This window comes from Polypterus senegalus, chromosome 1, assembly GCF_016835505.1.
Source record: "Polypterus senegalus isolate Bchr_013 chromosome 1, ASM1683550v1, whole genome shotgun sequence".
Taxonomy (NCBI): domain Eukaryota; kingdom Metazoa; phylum Chordata; class Cladistia; order Polypteriformes; family Polypteridae; genus Polypterus; species Polypterus senegalus.
The window spans coordinates 170,425,697-170,449,266 of record NC_053154.1 but is presented as its reverse complement, the minus strand read 5'-3'; the positions used below and the strand labels follow the sequence as shown (position 1 = coordinate 170,449,266).

The following is a 23,570-nucleotide window of genomic DNA, read 5'->3' as shown; positions in this document are numbered from 1 at the left end:
CTTCTCCCAATATACCCAGCATCTCTCCTCTGCACATGTCCAAAACAATGCAATCTGGCATATCTGACTGTCTCCCAATCGTCCGACTTGAGCTGACCCTCTAATATACTCATTTCTAATCCTACCCATCCTCATCACACCCAAAACAAATTTTAAGCATCTTCAACTCTGCCATCTCCAGCTCTGTCTCCTGTTTTCTGGTCAGTGCCACCATCTCCAACCCATATAACATAGCTGGTCTCACTACCATCCTGTAGACCTTCCCTTTCATTCTTGCTGATAACTGTGTGTCACAAATTACTCCTGACACTCTTCTCCACCCATTTCAACCTTCCTGCACTCTCTTTTTCACCTCTCTTCCACAATCCATATTACTCTGTACTGTTGATTCCAAGAATTTAAACTCATCCACCTTTGCCAACTGCACTCCCTGTATCCTCACCATTTTACTGACCTCCCTCTCATTTACACACATTTACTCTGTCTTGTTCCTGTCTTCTTCACAATGTCACTAGCAAACATCAGCCCATGGGAACTCCTGTCTAATCTCATCTGTCAACCTGTTCATCACCATTGCAAATAGGAAAGGGATCAGAGGCAATCCCTGGTAATTCCACTTCCTGCATTGAATGCATCCATCACTCCTACTGTAGACCTCACCACTGTCACACTTCCCTGGTACATGGCCTATACATCTCTTACATACTTCTCTGCCACTCCAACTTCCTCATACAATATCACAACTCTTCTTGAGGCACCCTGTGATATGCTTTTTCCAGGTCTACAAAGATGCAGTGCAACTCCTTTTGGACTTCTCTAAACATTGCATTTGTGGTACTCTTTCTTGGCATGAAACCATACTGCTGTACACTAAACATCACCTCCCTTCTTAAGCTAGCTTCCACTATTCTTTCCCATAACTTCATGCTGTGATTCATCATTTTTATCATCCTGTAGTTACTACAGCTCTGCACATCCCCCTTATTCTTAAAAATTGGTACCAGTACACTTCTTCTCCACTCCTTAGGCATCCTCTCACTTTCCAAGATTCCATTAAACAAGCTGGTTAAAAACTCCAGTGCCATCTCTCCTAAACACCTCCATGTTTCCGTAGGTATGTCATCTGGACCAACAGCTTTTCATTCTTAATTCTTTTCATTGCTGTCCTTACTTCTTCCTTGCTAATCCGTTGCACTTCAATTCAGTATTTCCACATCATCCAATCTTCTCTCTCTCTCATTCTCTTCATTCATCAGCCTCTCAAAGAACACTTCCCATCTGCACAACACACCCTCCTTACTTGTAAGTTTCCATCTTAATCCTTTATCACCCTAACCTGCTGCACATCTTTCTTAGTTCGGTCCCTCTGTCTAGCCAATTGGTACTGGTCCTCTTCTCCCACCTTAGTGTCCAGGCTCTCATACAATTCATCATACACCTTTTCTCTCTTCACCTTACACCTTGTCTCCTTGTACTCTGTCTACTTTCTGCATCTCTCTGATTATCCCACTACTTCTTTACCATCCTCTTCCTCTGTATACTTTCCTGTACTTTACCATTCCACCACCAGGATTCCTTTTCCTCCTACCTCTGTTCATATTTCATGCCAAACACCCTTCTTAATGTCAACCTTACTACTTCTGCTGTAGTTGCCCAGCTTGTCTGGTAACTCTTCACTGTCACCCTGTGCCTGTCTTACCTCCTTCCTGAACTCAACCTTGCAGTCTTCCCTTTTCCACCTCCACCATTTGATTGTTGGCTTTACTCTCGCTCTCCAATGTCATCCTACAGACCATCATTCTATGTTGCCTAACTACATTTTCCCCTGCCACCACTTTGTAGTCTTCAATCTCCTTCAGATTGACTCTTCTGCATAGGATATAGTTTACATGTGTGCATCTTCCTCCACTCTTGTACATCCCCCTATGTTCCTCCCTCTTCTTAAAATACATATTCACCATAACCATGCCCATCCTTTTCACAAAATACACTATCATCTGACCTTCTTCATTCCACTCCTTGACATCATACCTACCTATCACCTCCTGGTCTCCTCTGTTCCCTTCACCAACATGTCCATTGAAATCCGCTCCAATCACCACTTTCTGTCCCTTCGATACAATGTCCATCACTTCATCCAACTCACTCACAAAATCTTCTTTCTCATCCATCGCACACCCAACTTGCGGGGCATATGCACTAACAACAATCATCATCACACCTCCAATTTCCTGCTTCATAATCATTACTCTGTCTGACACTCTTTTCACCTCCAAAACACTCTTGACACACTGTTCCTTTAGAATAGCCCCTTCTCCTTCCATTCACACCATGACAGAACAATTTGAATCCACCTCCGATCCTCCAGCCCTTACTCCACCTTCCATTTAGTCTTTTGCACACACAATATATCATCCTTCCTTCTCTCCATCATATTGGCCAACTCTCTCCCCTTACCAGTCATACTGCCAACATTCAAAGATCCTACCCTCAGTTCCACTCTCTTTACCTTCCTCCTGCTTCCAGACACGTTCCCTAGCTTCTTTGGCCAACAATAGCCCAATTTCCGTCAGCACCATGTTGGCTAACAGTACTGGTGGCGGCCATTGTTAAACCAGGCATCGACCGATCTGGTACGGAAATTTGTATTGTTGTCCGCATATTCGTCTGGTAAAATTTTGCACCAGATGCCCTTCCTGATGTAACCCTCCCCATTTATCCGGGCTTGGGACTGGCACAAAGAAAAACACGGGTTTGTGCATCCCCAGTGGCTCTGTTCCCCTAACAGTACTTTTTCCACTGATGTTCTGATCAAATAGCTTGAAGGAAAACTTGCTTACTGGTTTCCTTTAGAATTACATTTAATCATATTTCAGAACCTAGATTAGCCATACCTATTCATCTATTTATTCATTTTCTGTATCAGTTTGGCCTAGTTTTAGGTTTATAGGGATCAATAGCCTATCCTGGTAGCAGTGAGTGGATGGAAGGTTATAATCAAATGAGGTATGTCAGTCCATTTCAGAACATATTCAAGCAAACTCCAAAAGTATCCCATACCAAGTATATTCAGGGTATCTATTAAAGAAAATCTTAATATTTCAGAATGTTGTAGAAATGTTAGTAATGGAAGAAAACACATATAAACATGGGAAGAATGTCTAAACTTTGCAGACCCAGAGGCCAAGCTAGGACTTAAACCAAAATCAAAGGTTTGTGGACTATAAGATATCATCATAAACTACAGTACAACTCTTCTACTACACTACACACATTAAAATACAAAAGTCTTAGGCACATGTAAAAAAGAAACTAAAAAGCAAAGATCCTTTCATAAATAATGTTACAAAAATCCTTGTTCTTCTTTTTGCTGAAGATATTTCTTTAATCACCAACTTCATTTTGCAGAAATGAAGCCCCAACCTGCAGGACATGCCCACCATACTTCACTATGGGCTGCAGACATTCACCAAAATAGTGTTCTTCAGTTGTTCTATGGACAAGCCAAACCCAAACTAAGCCAAAAATGTAAACTCTGACTCAACAGCCTGGGGAAGTTCTTGCCATTGTTCAACACCCCAGCCCTTATGTTTAGCAGTTTAGGTGAGAGTCTTGGTGTCTATCCACTTCAAAGGAATGGCTTTTTGTCAGCATCTCTTCCATGAACACAACTTTTGACAAGACATTTAAGGACTGTACTTGGGTTCTTGCGGCTTCTGCAAGTTCTTTCTTCACCTTACTAGCTTCCTCAGTTTCATTCTGAGAGCTTGAACATTACATCTTGAAACTCCAGTTTGGTTTGCAGGAGCTTGCCGACTCTAGCCTCGTTGATAAAAAAAAAAAAAACTATGATTTTATTACTGTAAAAATGTGTTTGTTTAGCCATTTAAAAACCTATTCCTTAGGCACCATTCTCTTCTAAATTCATTTGTTACATTACTTGCCTAACACTACTGGTTTGGCTAATGACTACCTGAGTAATTTCATTCAGGTGTGCTGTTGGTGAAACTTTACAGATACATGGAGTTCTTGAGGAATGGAGTGGGATCCAAACCAGTGTTTTTCTAAATATCTCACAAGATATCAATACATTTTTGGAAAGCCAAGGAATGCTTGCTACTTTCTATAACATCAGTGTTTATTAGTTCTATTGAACTGTTGTACAGTATTTTAACAAACAAATAAATACTTAACATCCCCAACATTTATCTTTGAGAATTTATTTTTTGGGTTTCCCAAGACTTTGGAATGGTACTATACACATACACACATATACTGTATATTATACTAGCAAAATACCCGCTCTTCGCAGCGGAGAAGTAGTGTGTTAAAGAAGTAATGAAAAAGAAAAGGAAACATTCTGAAAATAATGTAACATGATTGTTAATGTAATTGTTTTGTCACGATTATGAGTGCTGCTGTCATATATATATACAGGTATATATATATATATATATATATATATATTGTGGACTGGGACCCGGACACAGGCAGACGGACAACATGGTTCCACCACACACCGTTTATTTACAAAGTCTATATTTACAAAAGTGCACAACAAACCCCAGTGCCTCCAGCACTGATTCCCCCAATGTCCAGGCCACACAGTTTCTCTGCCTTTCTCCTGGCCGCCTCTAGTCCTCCCTCCAGCTCCGTCCTCTTCCACCCGACTTCTGCCGCTGACTGGAGGGAGGTGGCCCCTTAAGTAGGAACCCGGATGGGCTCCAGCTGCTTCCCCGCACTCCCCTTTGGACACACCCCTGTGTGGCGGAAGTCCCGGCTGTGCACCCGGAAGCCGTCCAGGTGTCTCCTGTCTTCTTCCCCACCTAGCACTTCCTGGTGTGGCGGAAGTGCTGGGCTCCAGGGTTCCTCAGGCACCGGGGCGCCGCCTGGCGGTGGCCACGGGTCCCTACAGGGTTGGGCTTCCAAGCCCTGTACCTGAGGCCCCCAACATAACCAGGACGGACATCCCCTCGCGGTCTGGAGGAGGCACAAGCCCTCCTCCGGTCATCCTGGGCGTCCCGGCCGAGCTCCAGCCGGGGACCACAATATACATATATACACACACATATAAACATATATATATATATATACATATACACATATATATATCTTACGTGCACTTAGTGCTGCGTGGGTATTATGAACTACCGTATCTGTTCAAGTTCTATTTAAATTTTAAATATAAATAATTTTTATTAAGTCGACAGAAATATGTTTGGTAGGAATGTAAGTTAAATTTAGTCATCATTGCAGAAATTTTTCTTCCCCATAGAAATTTAAAGACTAAATTCAACTTACATTCCTACCAAAGATATTTCTATCGATTAAATAGAACCTACTTATATTCAAATAGAACTTGAAAACATATATTTTTTCGAATCTGATTGCGCATTTTAGATCGACTTGACGTGCACTACATCGAGCCTACATGCTATTGTGCTCTCGCCTGCCTGCCTGCCTCAATAAGTCACCATCGCTTTGCTCTTACTTTTTTACTGTTCATTTAATCATGGCTAGTCGTGAAAAAATTAGAAAATGGAAGGAGAATTACACTGAGTATGGCTTTACCAAAACAATTATTGATGGCGAATAAAGTATCCATTATTCATAAAGCTTCAATTGGTGATCTGTTTTTCTGCGTTAACCTCATATTTTTTCATACTTCTCAAACCAAGGGGGTGCGAAATCTGCATCGTCTGTCACAGTGGGTGCGAGTGTAAAATGAATCGGGAAGTGCTGATATATATGTATGTGTGTGTGTATATATATAATATATGTGTGTATATATATATATATATAAATAGTTTTACTGTCAAATAATGTAAAGAGTACGCGGCACGTGTTTCACCCTAATTCTGGGCTCATCAGGCGTGCACACTCACTGCACCCCCTCTCGGGAATCGAACCTCGGACGTCAGCGGTAGAGGTGAAGCCTCTTGTGTTGATTCATTTGGTTGACGGTATGTAGAGCATGATATATATATATATATATATATATATATATATATATATATATATATATATATATATATATAGGTGCAACGATACACAAAATTTACGGTTCGGTTCGGTTCGGTACTTTGGTGTCACGGTTCGATATTTTTTCGATACAAAAAAATTTTCATGCCTTTTTTAATTTGTAATTTATTAAAATTATATATATTTCTTTTAACTCAAAAATACAGTTTTTAAATTAAATGTTGCTGAAAAACAAAATAATAAAAAAATAAAACAGTTTGGAAACGAGTTTATTACAGAGAAAGGTCCCTTTCCAAAATAAAAGCTATGCTATACCCTTCTTCTGGGGTATATTCACAGGAGCATATTGAACATATCATGTCCCCATAAAATGAACCACTCTCTGATGGACCTCCCCTCACACTCATCTTCTGGAGTGCTAGCACTTAGCTGCATATACAACAAAACAACTTAAATAAAAATATGTATTGCACAGAAATGCCTTCCTAAATATATTTTGAAACATTTGAAATGTTCTAAAATTAAGGTATCAACCACATACAGTTCTGCATTATTTGGGGATCCCTGACTGTATTTTCTATACTTGGTAGAATATAAAACAAACACACCCAATGGTACATGCTTCCTCAGTTTGTTTGCCCAGTTGATTTCATACAAGGGACGCTATTGGCGGATGGCTTAGAAGCTACCCAATCAGAGCACGTATTACATATTAACTAAAACTCCTCAATGCTATAAGATATGCCTCCTGCGCGGTGCTTGATTGTTTGCTTGTCTCTGCCTCTATCTCACCCTCTCTGACATTCTCTGCCTGGACGGAGAGGGTGTGTGCTGAGGTGTTGTTTGCACAGAAGCTTTTGCCTAGTGGATACGGACGCTCCTCTAAGAAATGCCGCTTTATCGAGGTGCGTCCAAAAGCTCACTTATTGATTTTTTGATTGTTTGCTTTAATCTCGCTCTCTCTCTCTCTGACGTTCTCTGCGCTTGACGGAGGAGATGTGAGCAGAGGGGCTTTTTGCACAGAGGCTGTTTGCTTAGAGGATAGGGACGCTCCTGTAAAAAATGCTGAAAGGCTACCTTCGCATTGATCCCTTCATTGCGCTGCTTTATCGCGGTGCTTGCATACTTAAAAGCGCAACAGCCCTATTGATTTTTCATTGTTTACTTTACTTTCTCTCTGACATTCTCCGCTCCTTACGCCGCACTTTGCAGAGGAAGATATGTTTGCATTCTTTTAATTGTGAGAAAGAACTGTCATCTCTGTCTTGTCATGGAGCACAGTTTAAACTTTGACTAAAGGGTGTTATTTCATGTCTAGAGGGCTCTAATAATGTTAAAAACGTATTTAGAAGGTCGTAAACAGGTTTTCTATGCTCTAACTGCGAAAATATTAGATTTATAAATAAAGAATCCTACTTGTGGAAATTCATTTATCTGTCTGTAGCGGATTAACCGCGATAAACAAGGGTTTACTGTATAACTGTGCGGAGAATATTTATAAACAGTGTGGGAGAGTTTCTAAGGGCTTAAAATATATAAAAATAATCATGCAAACATATGGTTTATACTTCGCGGATTTTCACCTATCGCGGGGGGTTCTGGAACGCAACCCCCGCGATCGAGGAGGGATTACTGTATATAATTTTGTATCGTTCAATACATATGCATACCGAACCGAAAGCACTGTATCGAACGGTTCAATATCGATACATGTATTGTTGCACCCTATATATATATATATATATATATATATATATATATATATATATATATATATATATATATATATATATATATATATATATATATATATAAGATAACTCCTGTAGCCACAATAAATGCCTTTATTGAATAGACAAACCAGGGGTGAGCAAGTTCCTTTCTACTGCAGCCACAGCCGCGACACACATAAAAAACATCAATCATAACTCATAAACTTGCAATATTATTTAGGAAAATCGCAAGCGTTTTACTCACCAAAAATTCTGATTATTTGTAAACAAAATCCATCCTCCTCTCTTTCCTCAAAAACAGTTCAATCACTCTGTCGTACGGATTATCCGTGCGCTTCAGTTCCATCAAAAAGTCCCTTTCTATCGCCATCGAAGCTAATGCTGAAAGTCGAACCTGCCCTGCCGTATTTCTGCTATAAGTTTTAATTCGCTTTAGGGATGAAAATGTCCGCTCGACAGAAGCAGTGTACACGGGAATGGTCACCGCCAAATATACAAATGTGAACAGCTGCTCTCATTCAGATTTTTCTGATGAAGGAAGTCACGGAGATCAGTGGGAGATTTTCCTGCAAAATCATCCATGGCATACATTACAGTCAGTTCTGTTTTTAGCCAAGACAGATCAAAAACCGCTCCGTGGCTCTTGTGTTAAACTGGAGAAGGCTGCATGCTTGAATTTTTCCCAAAACTTCTGGGGCTCGAGGAGCGTGACAAACATCAGGTTTTCGTGGTCTTGAAATCTGGTCTGTGTCTGGCAAATAATATTGTCCAGAATCCTGCCATGAAGTTGGCCGTAGTGCGCGCGAGGATGCTCAGAGCGCTTGCGGTGCATTCAGTGGCCTCGTAGAGTTCCTCATATCGGCTTCTATCCAATCAATGGGTCTGAATACGGTGACGTTGCCGTATGCCTGCTAGAGGGCCCTACTGACACCAACTCAAAATCTGATTGGTTGAAGCAACAGGTTAATCGACATTTATTCTGTGTTAGAGTGCCTGCACAACAGATTGTGAAGGCCTCTCTACCTGGCAACAAATGATGGCTGAAATGTGATTGGTTAAATGCTTTAATTTGAAAATACATGCCTGGAAGCAGCACAACCATCGGAAAAGCTATGAAAGGAAGCGGACAGACTATTTGGAATTATTTAATAAGTATTCATGGACAAAATATAATTAACATCAGTTTGTGATTTAGATATTTTTACTTATGAATATGCTAAGCACAGTCCTTGACCTGTTAATATTTACCTTATATGGGCAGGCACTCAATTACGTGGGAGGCGTGATGATGCGAGACGCAACTCCGCCTCCCACGGCCATCGAGCTGCAGTCTATTACAGTATATGGACGAAAATAGGTTCCAGTTATGACCATTACGCGTAGAATTTCAAAATGAAACCTGCCCAACTTTTGTAAGTAAGCTGTAAAGAATGAGCCTGCCAAATTTCAGCCTTTTACCTACACGGGAAGATGGAGAATTAGTGATGAGTAAGTCAGTGAGTCAGTGAGTGAGTCAGTCAGTCAGTGAGGGCTTTGCGTTTTATTAGTATAGATATATATGTATGGACTGAACAGTACCTCCCCCGGGACACTATATGGCAGCCCCCCTGGGTGGCAGTGGTGCCTCAGATTCCTGCAGGGCTCCATGGGAGATGGAGTTATCTAAAACCCTGTTGGGATTTGGGGGTTTGCCGCCAGGGGGTGCTGCAGTTGCTCCTGAGCCTGTGTGCGCAGCTCTTCCGCCACACCCGGAAGTGGAGCTTGAAATAGGTCATCAAATATCTGGAGCACTTCTGGGTGGGCTATAATAGGAACCAGCAGTCACCACTCCAGAAGGCATAGTCGGGAGGAGGGAGACAAAGCTTGCCGGAGAGGAGTGGTGGAGAAAAAGAGAAAAAGAATTGTGTGGTACTGTGCTTGTGGGACTATGTTGTGCCTGTGGGAAACAGGGAAGGTTGCCCACAGGTGAAGAAAAAGAAAATAAAAACATTTACTTGTTTTACCAGTGTGCCACCTGCATCAGTCTGTGTCAGGTTGATCGTTGATATACAGTGCATCCGGATAGTATTCACAGCGCATCACTTTTTTCATATTTTGTTATGTTATAGCCTCATTCCAAAATTGATTAAATTTATTTTTTTCCTCATAATTCTACACACAACGCCCCATAATGACGACGTTAAAAAAGTTTACTTGAGGTTTTTGCAAATTTATTAAAAATAAAAAAATTGAGAAAGCACATGTACATAAGTATTCACAGGCTTTGCCATGAAGCTCAAAATTGAGCTCAGGTGCATCCTGTTTCCCCTGATCATCCTTGAGATGTTTCTGCAGCTTAATTGGAGTCCACCTGTGGTAAATTCAGTTTATTGGACATGATTTAGAAAGGCACACTCCTGTCTATATAAGGTCCCACAGTTGACAGTTCATGTCAGAGCACAAACCAAGCATGAAGTCAAAGGAATTGTCTGTAGACCTCCGAGACAGGATTGTCTCGATGCACAAATCTGGGGAAGGTTACAGAAAAATTTCTGCTGCTTTGAAGGTTCCAATGAGCACAGTGGCCTCCATCATCCGTAAGTGGAAGAAGTTCAAAACCACCAGGACTCATCCTAGAGCTGGCTGGTCATCTAAACTGAGCGATCGGGGCAGAAGGGCCTTAGTCATGGAGGTGACCAAGAACCCGATGGTCACTCTTGCAGAGCTCCAGAGGTCCTCTGTGGAGAGAGGAGAACCTTCCAGAAGGACAACCATCTCTGCAGCAATCCACCAATCAGGCCTGTATGGTAGAGTGGCAACTCCTTAGTAAAAGGCACATGGCAGCCCACCTGGAGTTTGCCAAAATGCACCTGAAGGACTCTCAGACCATGAGAAACAAAATTCTCTGGTCTGATGAGACAAAGATTGAACTCTTTCGTGTGATGGCAGGCGTCATGTTTGGAGGAAGCCAGGCAGCGCTCATCACCAGGCCAATATCATCCCTACAGTGAAGCATGGTGGTGGCAGCATCATGCTGTAAGGCTGTTTTTCAGTGGCAGAAACTGGGAGACTAGTCAGGATAAAGGGAAAGATGACTGCAGCAAGGTACAGAGACATCCTGGATGAAAACCTGCTCCAGAGCGCTCTTGCCCTCAGACTGGGGCGATGGTTCGTTTTTCAGCAGGACAATGACCCTAAGCACACAGCCAAGATATCAAAGGAGTGGCTTCAGGACAACTCTGTGAATGTCCTTGAATGGCCAAGCCAGAGCCCAGACATGAATCCGATTGAACATCTCTGGAGAGATCTTAAAATGGCTGTGCACCAACGCTTCCCATCCAACCTGATGGAGCTTGATAGGTGCTGCAAAAAGTAATGGGCAAAAATAGCCCAGGGTAGATGCCCCAAGCTTGTGGCATTATATTCAAAAAGACTTGAGGCTGTAATTGCTGCCAAAGGTGCATCAACAAAGTATTGAGCAAAGGCTGTGAATACTTATGTACATGTGATTTCTCAGTTTTTTAATTTTTAATAAATTTGCAAAAACCTCAAGTAAACTTTTTTCACGTTGTCATTATGGGGTGTTGTGTTTAGAATTCTGAGGAAAAAAATGAATTTAATCCATTTTGGAATAAGGCTGTAACATAACAAAATGTGGAAAAAGTGATGCACTGTGAATACTTTCGGGATGCACTGTAGTGCCTTTTGTCACTATATGTGTGTGTGTCTGTGTGGTATCAATCAGGCCTCTTCAGGTGATTTTGCATTACATATGAAAAGAATTCACTGTGATCCCTAAGTCTGTTTGCCCATACATATGAAACAACTTGGCTTCCAGTGGACTGATTTTGCTGAAATCGGGCATGCTAATTCTTCAATGACATTTGTCAGCAAAGACTAATTTGTATTGAGATATCTCAAATACAGGGTGCCCTACAAAGTTTTGACATTTCAAAATCTCCTACTGAAAAGCATTGGTGATCTGAAAACGTGTCTACCTAAACAAAGTGACTTCAGTTAGGGATTGCTTACTATTTCATATTTATCTTGAGAGAGGTCACTCCTACTTTTATAATAGACTTTTCCACTCTTACGTATTTCTCCTAATACAAAACAGATCCACAATAAAAGTTAGTCAAATATTAGGGGAGGAGAATTTTCAAACCTCTTGTACATCAGCTCATGTTAACTTTAAAATTAAAACAAGGGCAAATGAATTGTGTATCTTTAGCTCCAAAAGCACGGAGTTAATAAACATGTACTCAGTATTTATAGTATGTTACATTAAAAATAACTTCAAGACTGCATTATCTACACAGTATAATGATTCACTATTTCTCTCACACTAAAACTTGTCTGCAAAGCACCAGACCTGATCCCCTTTCATGGTCCAAATCAATTAACAATTTTACTTTTAGACTCAAACAGATTTTGACTCTTTGGACACATCTTTTAAAAAAGTTGTGTTTAAGAAAATTGAAGTACAATTAGCCATAGGCTCTCTGCAACAAACACCTACCAAACAACAGCAGGACATCAATTTATTCAATTTTTACATCACTTGAACTGGAATGTGCTGCCTTTGAAAGCATTTCAGCCACCATAAGCCTGTTTGAGCTACATTTTTGACTACATGATATTGTAAAGTGCATATTTAATGCAGTCTGCTAACACAGGTAATTGCATTCTTTTATCAATGTAATTTTTAAATATGATTCACTGTTGCAAAAATATTTAATATACAAAAATGTGATAAATGACTCTATGAAGTAACTTAAACTGTAAAATGTTTCAACTTTCAATACACTTGAAAGTCATGCCATGCTTACATTTTTTAACTTGTTTTATTAAGATGGAGGCAAGTTGTACAGCAGAGAAAAGCCTGTGCTATAGGTTGTAATTACTAATGAACCAAGATTTCTGTACTTTTTTTGGTAACAACTGAGTATTTGTAGGATGGCATGATAGTGCTATAGTTCACATGGATGTTGCACACCTCTGGGTACTAGGTTCAATTTCAATCCTAATCACTGTTTGCAGTTTGCACATTCTCCTGCATATCTGTCGGTTCTCAGTGAGCCCTCAGTCTTCCTCCCACATGCCAAAGTTGCACCTACTAGGCAGTGTAATGATTCTACATAGGATCAATGTGAGTAGTGTTAGACGTTAATGTACAGTAGGTGTGCATTGTGATTGACCTTTACTCGGAGCTAGGGAGATTATTTTTCATATCACAGTACTGTCACTAGGATAGGTACAGTAATTTCTGAAAATGGGTAAATAGAGACATACAGGTAAATATGCAAATTTTACATTGTGACCGGGCTCTTCTTTACAGGGTGGTCCAGATCTAATTATGCAAATCCAGATCGTCTGGATGACTTTGATTTATGCGGGGTCAATTCCAGTTCGGCGTGAAGATGATTCTTCATGTCGTCAGTTTGCACAATTCTTGATGGTCCAGGATTTTTTGAGTGATTTTCTATGTAATAAACTTAATAAGTTATAGCGTAATGAAAATTGCATAATTAGATCTGGACCACCCTATATTTCTCCCTAATTCAATATAATAATGACAAAACACCAATATTTATCAAAAAACGTATTTCCGTACCTCATCTCTTTATTCCAACTGATAATTAGTTAAAAATGATGTAATTTACAACTTTGTATTTCCAATATATAAAGCTGAATGCGTGCTTGTCCAGTGTGCAACCTATGCCCTCCAAATATTGCACTGATTCCCCATTTCTACAAAGGAACAGCATGTTTTGTTCAGAAATCTTTCCTTCTGGAGAACTCTATTTAGTGACCGCACTTAAGTGAAATATTAGGAAAGTGACTCTAGGAGGCATTTTTGGGACTTAATACAGGTATGTAAACATCTTTACCATTTTGAGTTTAGTTAAGAAAATGATAGTTTGGAGCTAAAGTTTTTTTCAGCAGTGAATTTCTTTAGTGACCACACATGCACTTTATTCCATTTCAGACAGTGTGGCGCTTATTGGCCTAAATGACCACTGTCCTGCAATGTATAGACAAATAAAAATTGCAGAGGAAGTGTAACACAGCCAGTAGTAAAAAAAATATTTTTCATTTACGTAATTGAACAGGGAGGGGGAGAAGCTAAGTGGTAAACAAATACATTAAATAAGTAGACAGGTAATAAACATTGGCACTGCCATTGCTTTCCTTTGACTTGTGTGACTCTAACACAGCAAAGCACCCCGCTCAAAACCCTTTAATTTACTTTCTTATTCTCTCTCCAAAAGATATCCGAATATTGTATCTCTTACATTTTCACCTTTGCATGAATTCACCTTCTAACTCATAGATTAGATTAGATTAGATTCAACTTTATTGTCATTACACATGTATAAATACAGGGCAACAAGATTCAGTTTAGCATCTAATCAGAAGTGCAAAGAGCAGAAGTGCAATAAATATAGTATGTGCATATTATGTACAGTTAAATGCAATATGTACAGTTAAATGCGATATGTACAGTTAAGAGCACAGTGAAGATGGGAATAGATATATAGATATAGATAGATAGATATACAGATGTTCTAAATGCGGGTGGCAAATATACAGATGTACAATATACATGTATGTACCTATACATGTATTTGTATGTACTATAATACTATAAGTACTATATATATATATATATATATATATATATATATATATATATATATATATATATATATATATATATAAACTGCTCAAAAATTAAAGGAACACTTTGAAAACACATCAGATCTCAATGGGAAAAAGAAATCCTCCTGGATATCTATACTGATATAGACTGGGTAATGTGTTAGGAACGAAAGGATGCCACATCGCTTGATGGAAATGAAAATGATCAACCTACAGAGCCCTGAATTCAAAGACGCCCCAAAAATCAGAGTGAAAAATTATGTGGCAGGCTAGTCCATTTTGCCAAAATTTAATTGCAGCAACTCAAAATTGTACGCAGCACTTTGTATGGCCCCTGTGTTCTTGTATACATGCCTGACAACATCGGTGCATGCTTCTAATGAGATGACAGATGGTGTTGTGGGGATCTCCTCCCAGATCTGGACCAGGGCATCACTGAGCTCCTGGACAGTCTGAGGTGCAACCTGGTGGCATTGGATGGACCAAAACATAATGTCCCAGAGGTGTTCTATTGGATTTAGGTCAGGAAAGTGTGGTGGCCAGTCAATGGTATCAATTCCTTCATCCTCCAGGAACTGCCTGCATACTCTCACCACATGAGGCCAGGAATTGTCGTGCACCAGGAGCCACTGTACCAGCATAGGGTCTGACAATGGGTCCAAGGATTTCATCCTGATACCTAATGGCAGCCAAGGTGCCTTTGTCAAGCCTGTAGCGGTCTGTGTGACCCTCCATGGATATGCCTCCCCAGACAATCATTAACCCACCACCAAACTGCTCATGCTGAATGATGTTACAGGCAGCATAATGTTCTCCATGGCTTCTCCAGACCCTTTCACTTCTGTCACGTGCTCAGGGTGAACCTGCTCTCATCTGTAAAAGCACAGGGCACCAGTGGTGCATCTGCCAATTCTGGTATTCTATGGCGAATGCCAATCGAGCTGCATGCTGCTGGGCAGTGAGCTCAGGGCCCATTAGAGGACATGGGGCCCTTGGGTCACCCTCATGAAGTCTTTCTGGTTGTTTGGTCAGAGACATTCACACCAGTGGCCTGCTGGAGGTCATTTTGTAGGGCTCTGGCAGTGCTCATCCTGTTCCTCCTTGCCCAAAGGAGCAGATACTGGTCCTGCTGATGGGTTATGGACCTTCTATGGCCCTCTCCAGCTCTCCTAGAGTAACTGCTTGTCTCCTAGAATCTCCTCCATGCCCTTGAGACTGTGCAGGAGACACAGCAAACCTTCTGGCAATGACACGTATTGATGTGCCATCCTGGAGAAGTTGGACTACCTGTGCAACCTCTGTAGGGTCCAGGTATCGCCTCATGCTACCAGTAGTGACACTGACTGTAGCCAAATGCAAAACTAGTGAAGAAACAGTCAGAAAAGATGAGGAGGGAAAATGTCAGTGGCCTCCACCTGTTAAACCATTCCTGTTTTGGGGGTCATCTCATTGTTGCCCCTCTAGTGCATCTGTTGTTAATTTCATTAACACCACAGCAGCTGAAACTGATTAACAACCCCTCTGCTACTTAACTGACCAGATTAATATCCCATAAGTTTCATTGACTTTATGCTATACTCTGATTAAAAAGTGTTCCTTTAATTCTTTTGAGCAGTATATATATATATATATATATATATATATATATATATATATATATATACATACATACAGATGTACAACATACAAGTGTGTTATGTATGTGCAGTAATACTATAAGTACTATTATATATATACACAGATGTACAATATACAGATGTGATATGTATGTGCTGTAATACTATGAGTATTGTAATATATACAGATGTACGACATATGATATATGATGTACAATGTACAGGTGTGCTGTGTGTGCAGAGGTATGTACAGGTATGTACAAGGAAAGGGAGGAGGAGTAGTGTAGAGGATTAAGTGTGTGTGGATGTGAAGGTTCAACGGGGGACTGAGTTCAGAAGTGTGACCGCTGTGGGAAGAAGCTGTTCCTAAACCTGCTAGTTTTAGTCGGAAGGCTCCTGTAGCGCCTTCTGGAGGGGAGGAGCTGGAAGAGTTTGTTGGCTGGATGAGAGGAGTCCTTAAGAATGCAATGAGCTCATTGGGGTTCTGATATAATCAGCCCTTTAAATCCACCTGGGGCAACATGCAGAATTTCCTACTAATCAATCTTGGGAGCAGGACCATCTTGTAGTAATTCTGGGATACTAATTCACATTATCCTATAGTACCACCAAGCCCACTTCCCTTGAAGTTACAGGAGCCAGTACAGACAGCCAAAGTTTTTTTTTTTAAGTTATAATTATACTCATGCTTACTTATGTGGGCAGAGTATTAAAAGTATTAAAAGTTTATTTTTTATTTTTAATTATTTTTCTAAAGAAAGATACTGCAACAGTGTGCAGTCTTGCAGTAGCAGGGGAAAACAAGAAAAGCAGAACCTCTGAGTCAGCTTGAGGAAGCAGTATGAGTTAGCATTATGTTATTTAAGTGAACAGCTTCAGAACCAAACCTTGTCACAGTGACACAGGCACCATTCTAGTGTGGCATTGGCAAGTTGTCCTTCTAAGGATATGAAAGGTACCGAAAATAGCAATTGAATGAGCAACAGTTAATTTGGTTATTGTAGACAAGCTCCACACATATCTTTAATATACTTTTAATTTAACAATGCCTTTTTCACTTCATTTAAATGGTAGAAAAAGCCTGACATGTTTTGTCTTGATTTGTCATTTATATCAACAAAAACAGATATTCCAAAATCTCCAGCGAACCACAACCCCTTCACTTTTGCTACTGAATCTAAAAGGAGTGATTTTAGAGCAAAACACCCCCCAAAGTATGACTTGCAAAGCACAGCATTTATAAAGATGTGATGTTGCTCACTAAAACACTTAATAAATTAACATCAAGGGTCTGAAATAAAGTCAGTTGACAGGTTACAAAATTCTAAAATTCAGTTTCATTTGACATAATATAACGTATTATTAATACTACGTATAACGTAGTTGTTATGATCATTATTTGAACTTCTTCAACTGCTATGAAAAATGTGCTTTTTCACTTGCCCTTCTGTAGGTAGAAAATCTGACTTTAAAGATAATTATGGCTCCAAATTTGATCTATTTTGCTATTTTTTAATGACATCTGAAAATAAATGCTATGGATTATTAAATATAGCCAATAATTCACGTATAGCTTCCAATACTAGTAGCATGGCAATTTTTAGGCTTTTAGCTTCTTTCATCTGTGTGGAATATTACCGTCTGTGCTCTTGAAATGATTTAATATGTCCTGGACATTTCTGCTTTTTTGCATTCTACTGGATTGTTCATTGGTACAAATTTAATAAAACAAGAATTTAGTGTATTATCTATTTCTTTACCATTATATCCCCACATTATTACTCTTAATAACTTTACCCACCCATTATTTTTGATTTGATGTATAGGCTTGCATTAGAAATTCAGCTTCAGCAACTTACCAAGGAACTGGTATATGTGGGGTCTGATGTGTCATCCTGGAGGTATCGTGAAAGTCCAAAATCTGACACCTTGCACACAAGGTTGCTGTTCACCAGAATGTTTCTTGCAGCCAAGTCTCTGTGCACATAATTCATCTCAGCAAGGTACTTCATCCCTGCAGCAATCCCTCGCATCATTCCCACAAGCTGGATAACTGTGAACTGGCCATCATTTTGCTGTACAGAGAGAAATGCAAGTGATAGAACAGTCATTTTTGTGTTTGCACTTCCCTAGCCCAAGTGGCAACCTTTTTTTGTTATTTACAATGCACTGAAATTATAGCATCCTACTACTAATACTTGGAGCGAGCCAGCAAGAGGGATTTCCAAAATAAATCATATAAATTCACAAAGAGTTTAAATTATATCATTAACAGTTTATCATAGATAGTTTCTCTACTGACATGACCAAATTAAGTAACTGAATGCCAATACCAAGAATGAGAGGAGACTTAAAGAGATGGAAAGAAAAGAGAAGCATAAATGAGGACTGACAGAATACTTAGAGCATAGACAAAGTAGTTACCCACAAATGGCTTTACACTGTACCTGTGTTAATTTGGTATGTTTCCTCTTTAAATATTTTTCTGTAACCTTGTACCTAACGTGGATGATGGAGCTTTCTTCCAAAATGTATTTGCATCTATCCCTAATGTGATTACTCACAAAATTATAATGGCCTGAGACTTTAATTGTGTTTTAAATCCAGACCTGGATAGATCCTCATAGATACGAAGGTGATAACATCTAATACTACAAAGATAATTAGACAGTTTGTAATGGACCCTAACTTATCTGACCCATGAAGGTTCTTAAATCCTAACCTAAGAGCATACTCCTTCTCACCCGTACATCATTGTTATTCAAGAATCGATTATTTCCTCATAGACAATAATTCATTACCCACTATCAAATCTTGTAAGTGCGACTCCATTGTTATTTCTGACCATGCCCCTCTGATCATGGAGCTTAACACTACACTCCCTGAAGCCTACAAAAAAAGATGTAATGTCGGGCCACCTTAAATTCCTTTGCATCTTGTCATCACCATCTTTATTTTGCAAATCTGTCAAACAGCGCAAGCAGCAAGAAGCCTGCTATCCCATTCCCCACCGACTCAGCTGAAGTTCTCTCAGCTCAATTCTCTTTATCTGAGGTGCCTTGGGTTGTATAGGGTAAATAATATATCGTTATTTGGAATACATGCATTTCATGTGTGTTCCATGTCTATAACAATCTGGGTAAATGTAGGGATTCTAGTGTTAAATTATAGCATCCTACACATCTCGTAGCTGGCATCTTAATCCCCTGTCATTAAGTGATAAGACCAGAATTCATATCCAAGCAAATAGATTATTTTCTTGAGACAAATGCATCCTCAGAGGTCTCACTAGGTATACTCTGGTAAATTCTGAAGGCATTTTTAAGAGGGCAGATTATTCCATATCTTTCTCACAAAAGTAAACTGGAAACCAAGAAGGCGTTTGAGTTAAACATCTGAATTAATAGAATAGATCTAGAATATGCCAGGTTTCCAAATGAGGCACTCTATAGAAAAAGACAGGTTTTGCAATCACAATTTAACCTCTTGACTACTAAAGAAATGGAACAGCTTATCTTTAAATCATGACATCATTATTATGAACATGCAGAAAGGGCCAATAGGATCTCAGCCCAACAAATCCACAAGCAGGAAGTCCATAATGCAATAACAGCAATTACCAACACAGACAAAAATGAAATTATTGACCATAAAAATATAAATGACACATTTAGAAAGTACTATAAGTTCTTATATTCTACTCTGTTTAAAGAAGATAAGACACAATCTAATGAGTTTCTTGATTCATTAGAGATACCACAGCTACATACTCTTAGTGCTGAGGTTCTATATAAACCTCTTATACTTTCAGAATTACTCGATCCTATAAACTCACTTCAAAGTGGGAAAGCAGCCTGCCATGATGGCTATCCAGTGGAATTTTATAAATAATTCTCAAATAAGTTAGTTGCACTATTATTAGCAACATTTAGAGAAGTTAAAGAAAAAAAAATACCTCAAACTTTTCACCAACTATTAAATACAATCTTTCCTAAGAATAACAGGGCCCCACTACAATATTCACCCATTATATCTAACACAACAGAGATCTTATTATCTTTAGATGCAGAAAAAGCATTTCATATGATTGAATGGGACTATCTATTCACCACATTGCATAAATTTGGGTTCAACCCTAACATATGTGCATGAATCAAACTACTTTATACTAATCCAGAAGCCTCAGTTTGTATTAACAACATTATTTCAGATAACTTCAAAGTAGATCATGGTACTCAACAAGGATGCCCCTTATCACCTTTGCAATTGCCATTGAAAATTTGGCTCTATACTTTTGAAATGCATCAGAGATAAAGGGGATTTTCAGAGAAGGACTCGAGCAAAAATTACCACTATATGCAGATGAGATGGTACTGTATATATTGGACCCACTAAATTCTGTGCCAGCAGTCCTAAAAGCATTAGCATATTTTCAAATGATATCTGGACTTAAAATCAATTTGAATAAAAGCATGCTTTTCCAGTGAATTCTCCATCACATCATATTGACTGGACACCTTCCCATTTATTTTAGCAGATCAGTTTAAATATCTAGTAGTACAAATTACAAGTAAATATAAAGCTCTTTTTGAACAAAAGTTTGCTGTCTGCATGGAAAAAAATTAAACAAGACATGACTAGATGGTCTACCATCCACCGTACATTAGCAGGGAGAATTAACACTGTTAAGATGACCATCCTTCCCAATCTGCTCTTCCTATTCCAAAGTATCCCATATACATTAACAAATCATTCTTTTAAAAATTAGACTCAATCATAACTTCATTTAGTTGGAATTTGAAACACCCATGCATCCAAAGGACGACTCTACAATGAACTAAAGCAGAAGGGGGCATGACCCCACACAACTTTCAATTTTATTACTGGGTAGCAGATATACAAGCTATAAAGACTTGGACATCAACAAAAATTGATGAATATCCACAAACCTTGTCTGCAATAGAAATAAAATCTTGCCGTACTCCTTCATATTCCCTGCTCTGTGCCCCAGTTAATACAAACTATTGTCATTACACTAAAAATCCAATTACCCTTCATTTCTCAGAATATGGAACCAATGTAGGAAGCACTTTAAGACAGAAAAACTTTTATCTGTTGCACCTCTAGATAACAACTGCCTTTTTCCACCTTCTCAAATATATACACTGTTCAATGTCTGGAGAATGTCCAGGATTAAAACACTTAGGATGTAAAGACATTACCTAGGTACAAGTCTCTATGAACAATTACACTTCAAATACAACTTACTCATCAACACAACTCCAACTACTTTCAACCTAGAAACTTTGCTAAACAGAACCTGCACCATTTTCCTCACCTTTGATCTTGTTCTATTCCAGAAGAATTATTGATCAGTCTTGAAAACTCAGACAGCATCTCTACAATTTATATAAATATTTTAAAGTCTCTTCCTTTCAAAGACCCCAAAGTACACTGGGCAAAGGATCCGTCACTCAATATTTCAGAAAAGGAGGGGAAGGCAGACATACACAGAATACACTCGAGCTCTATATGTGCAAAGCATTCAGTCATTCAACTTAAACTCTTTTATCGAGTGAAATTATCTCGTTTAAAACTGTCCAAAATGTTTCCAGGGCAAGATTTAACATGTGAACGTTGCAATCTAGCTCCAGACTCACTAGGCCACATGTTTTGGGCATGCACCATGTTAACAACATTTTGGACAAAAAGCTTTGCATTCCTATCAGACAGCCTCAGTGACACAATCACTCCTATCCCATTAACAGCTGTGTTTGGTGTACTCCCAGATGGCCTTAAAGTGGAGAAGGACAAACTGTAATTTACTTTAGTACTGTACACTACTAGCATGTAGACTTATCTTGCTCAACTGGAAGAATCCCATCCCACTGCTCCCAAGTCAGCAGGTAACTGATGTTCTATACTATTTGAAATTGGAAAAAATCAAATTCTGACTTAGAGTATCTGTTCAAAACTTTATAAAAATATGGCAGGATCTAATCAATAACATTTTAGAATAAGTTTCCATTTCAGGCAAAAGGATACCCTTCTTTTCTAGAGTAGCTTCAGTTGCTGGCTCCTCTCTCTTTCTCTTTGGTGGGGGTCAAATTTTGCTTAGATTTGTTAAATTTGTCTTGACCAGGGGTCACAAACTCCAGTCCTGGAGGGCCCCAGTGGCTTTCAGGTTTTCATTCTAACCCTTTTCTTAATTTTTCTTTTGAATTAATTTTGATTGACTTGTTTTTTAAGATCTGTTTCCCTAAATTTCTTCATTGTTCCTCTGAATTGCTTCATTTCTTTCCTTAAAAGGCACCCAAACAGAAAAGAAATGTGACATGAGTAAACCAACAGAAGACCAACTAAGTCAGGACCTCAAATGCCAACCAATTTCACTCCAAGCAGTTGCTTAATTAGGCTCCGATTCTTGTTGCTCATTAAAGCCTTTTATTTAATTCCAAGGCTTGTTGCTGTTCTCATTGTGCAATAGTTATATGATTTTTTTCTATAAACTGCATGTAATGGATATAATGTATACAAAATTTATGGTTGTATGGTTTTAATGTATGAGCTTAAAAGCAAGGTGTAGGAGCGCTTTGTCCACATCTTTCGTGTTGTTCCATTTCCTTTTTTCTCTGCACATATGATAGATAGATAGATAGATAGATAGATAGATAGATAGATAGATAGATAGATAGATAGATAGATAGATAGATAGATAGATAGATAGATAGATAGATAGATACTTTATTAATCCCAAGGGGAAATTCACATAATCCAGCAGCAGTATACTGATACAAAGAAACAATATTAAATTAAATAGTAATAAAAATGAAAAAATTAAAATAAAATTAATGTTCGCATTTACTCCCCCGGGTGGAATTGAAGAGTCGCATAGTGTGGGGGAGGAACGATCTCCTCAGTCTGTCAGTGGAGCAGGACAGTGACAAAAGTCTGTCACTGAAGCTACTCCTCTGTCTGGAGATGACACTGTTAAGTGGATGCAGTGGATTATTCATGATTGACAGGAGTTTGCTTAGTGCCCGTCGCTCTGCCACAGATGTTAAACTGTCCAACTTTAATCCTACAATGGAGCCTGCCTTCTTAACAAGTTTGTCCAGGCGTGAGGCGTCTTACATCTTTATGCTGCCACCCCAGCACACCACCGCGTAGAAGAGGGCACTCGCCACAACCGTCTGGTAGAACATCTGCAGCATCTTACTGCAGATGTTGAAGGATGCCAACCTTCTCAGAAAGTATAGTCTGCTCTGACCTTTCTTACATAGAGCATCAGTATTGGCAGTCCAGTCCAATTTGTCATCCAGCTGCACTCCCAGATATTTAAAGGTCTGCACCCTCTGCACACAGTCACCTCTGATGATCACAGGGTCCATGAGGGGCCTAGGCCTCCTAAAATCCACCACCAGCTCCTTGGTCTTGCTGGTGTTAAGGTGTAAGTGGTTTGAGTCGCACCATTTAACAAAGTCTTTGATTAGCTTTCTGTACTCCTCCTCCTTTTCACTCCTGACGCAGCCCACAATAGCAGTGTCATCAGCGAACTTTTGCACGTGGCAGGACTCCGAGTCATTTTGGAAGTCTG

At 39.3% G+C, this 23,570-nt stretch overlaps 1 protein-coding gene across 2 annotated transcripts in view; it reads right to left on the bottom strand.

The window, feature by feature from the left end:
- Positions 1-23,570, bottom strand: part of LOC120535168 (ephrin type-B receptor 1) — a 707,928-nt gene that overhangs the window by 63,340 nt on the left and 621,018 nt on the right. For both annotated transcript variants that reach the window (XM_039762817.1, XM_039762826.1), the window contains one exon: positions 17,833-18,048. In XM_039762817.1, the coding sequence (XP_039618751.1) occupies positions 17,833-18,048 (216 nt within the window). The remainder of the gene's footprint in view (positions 1-17,832; positions 18,049-23,570) is intronic.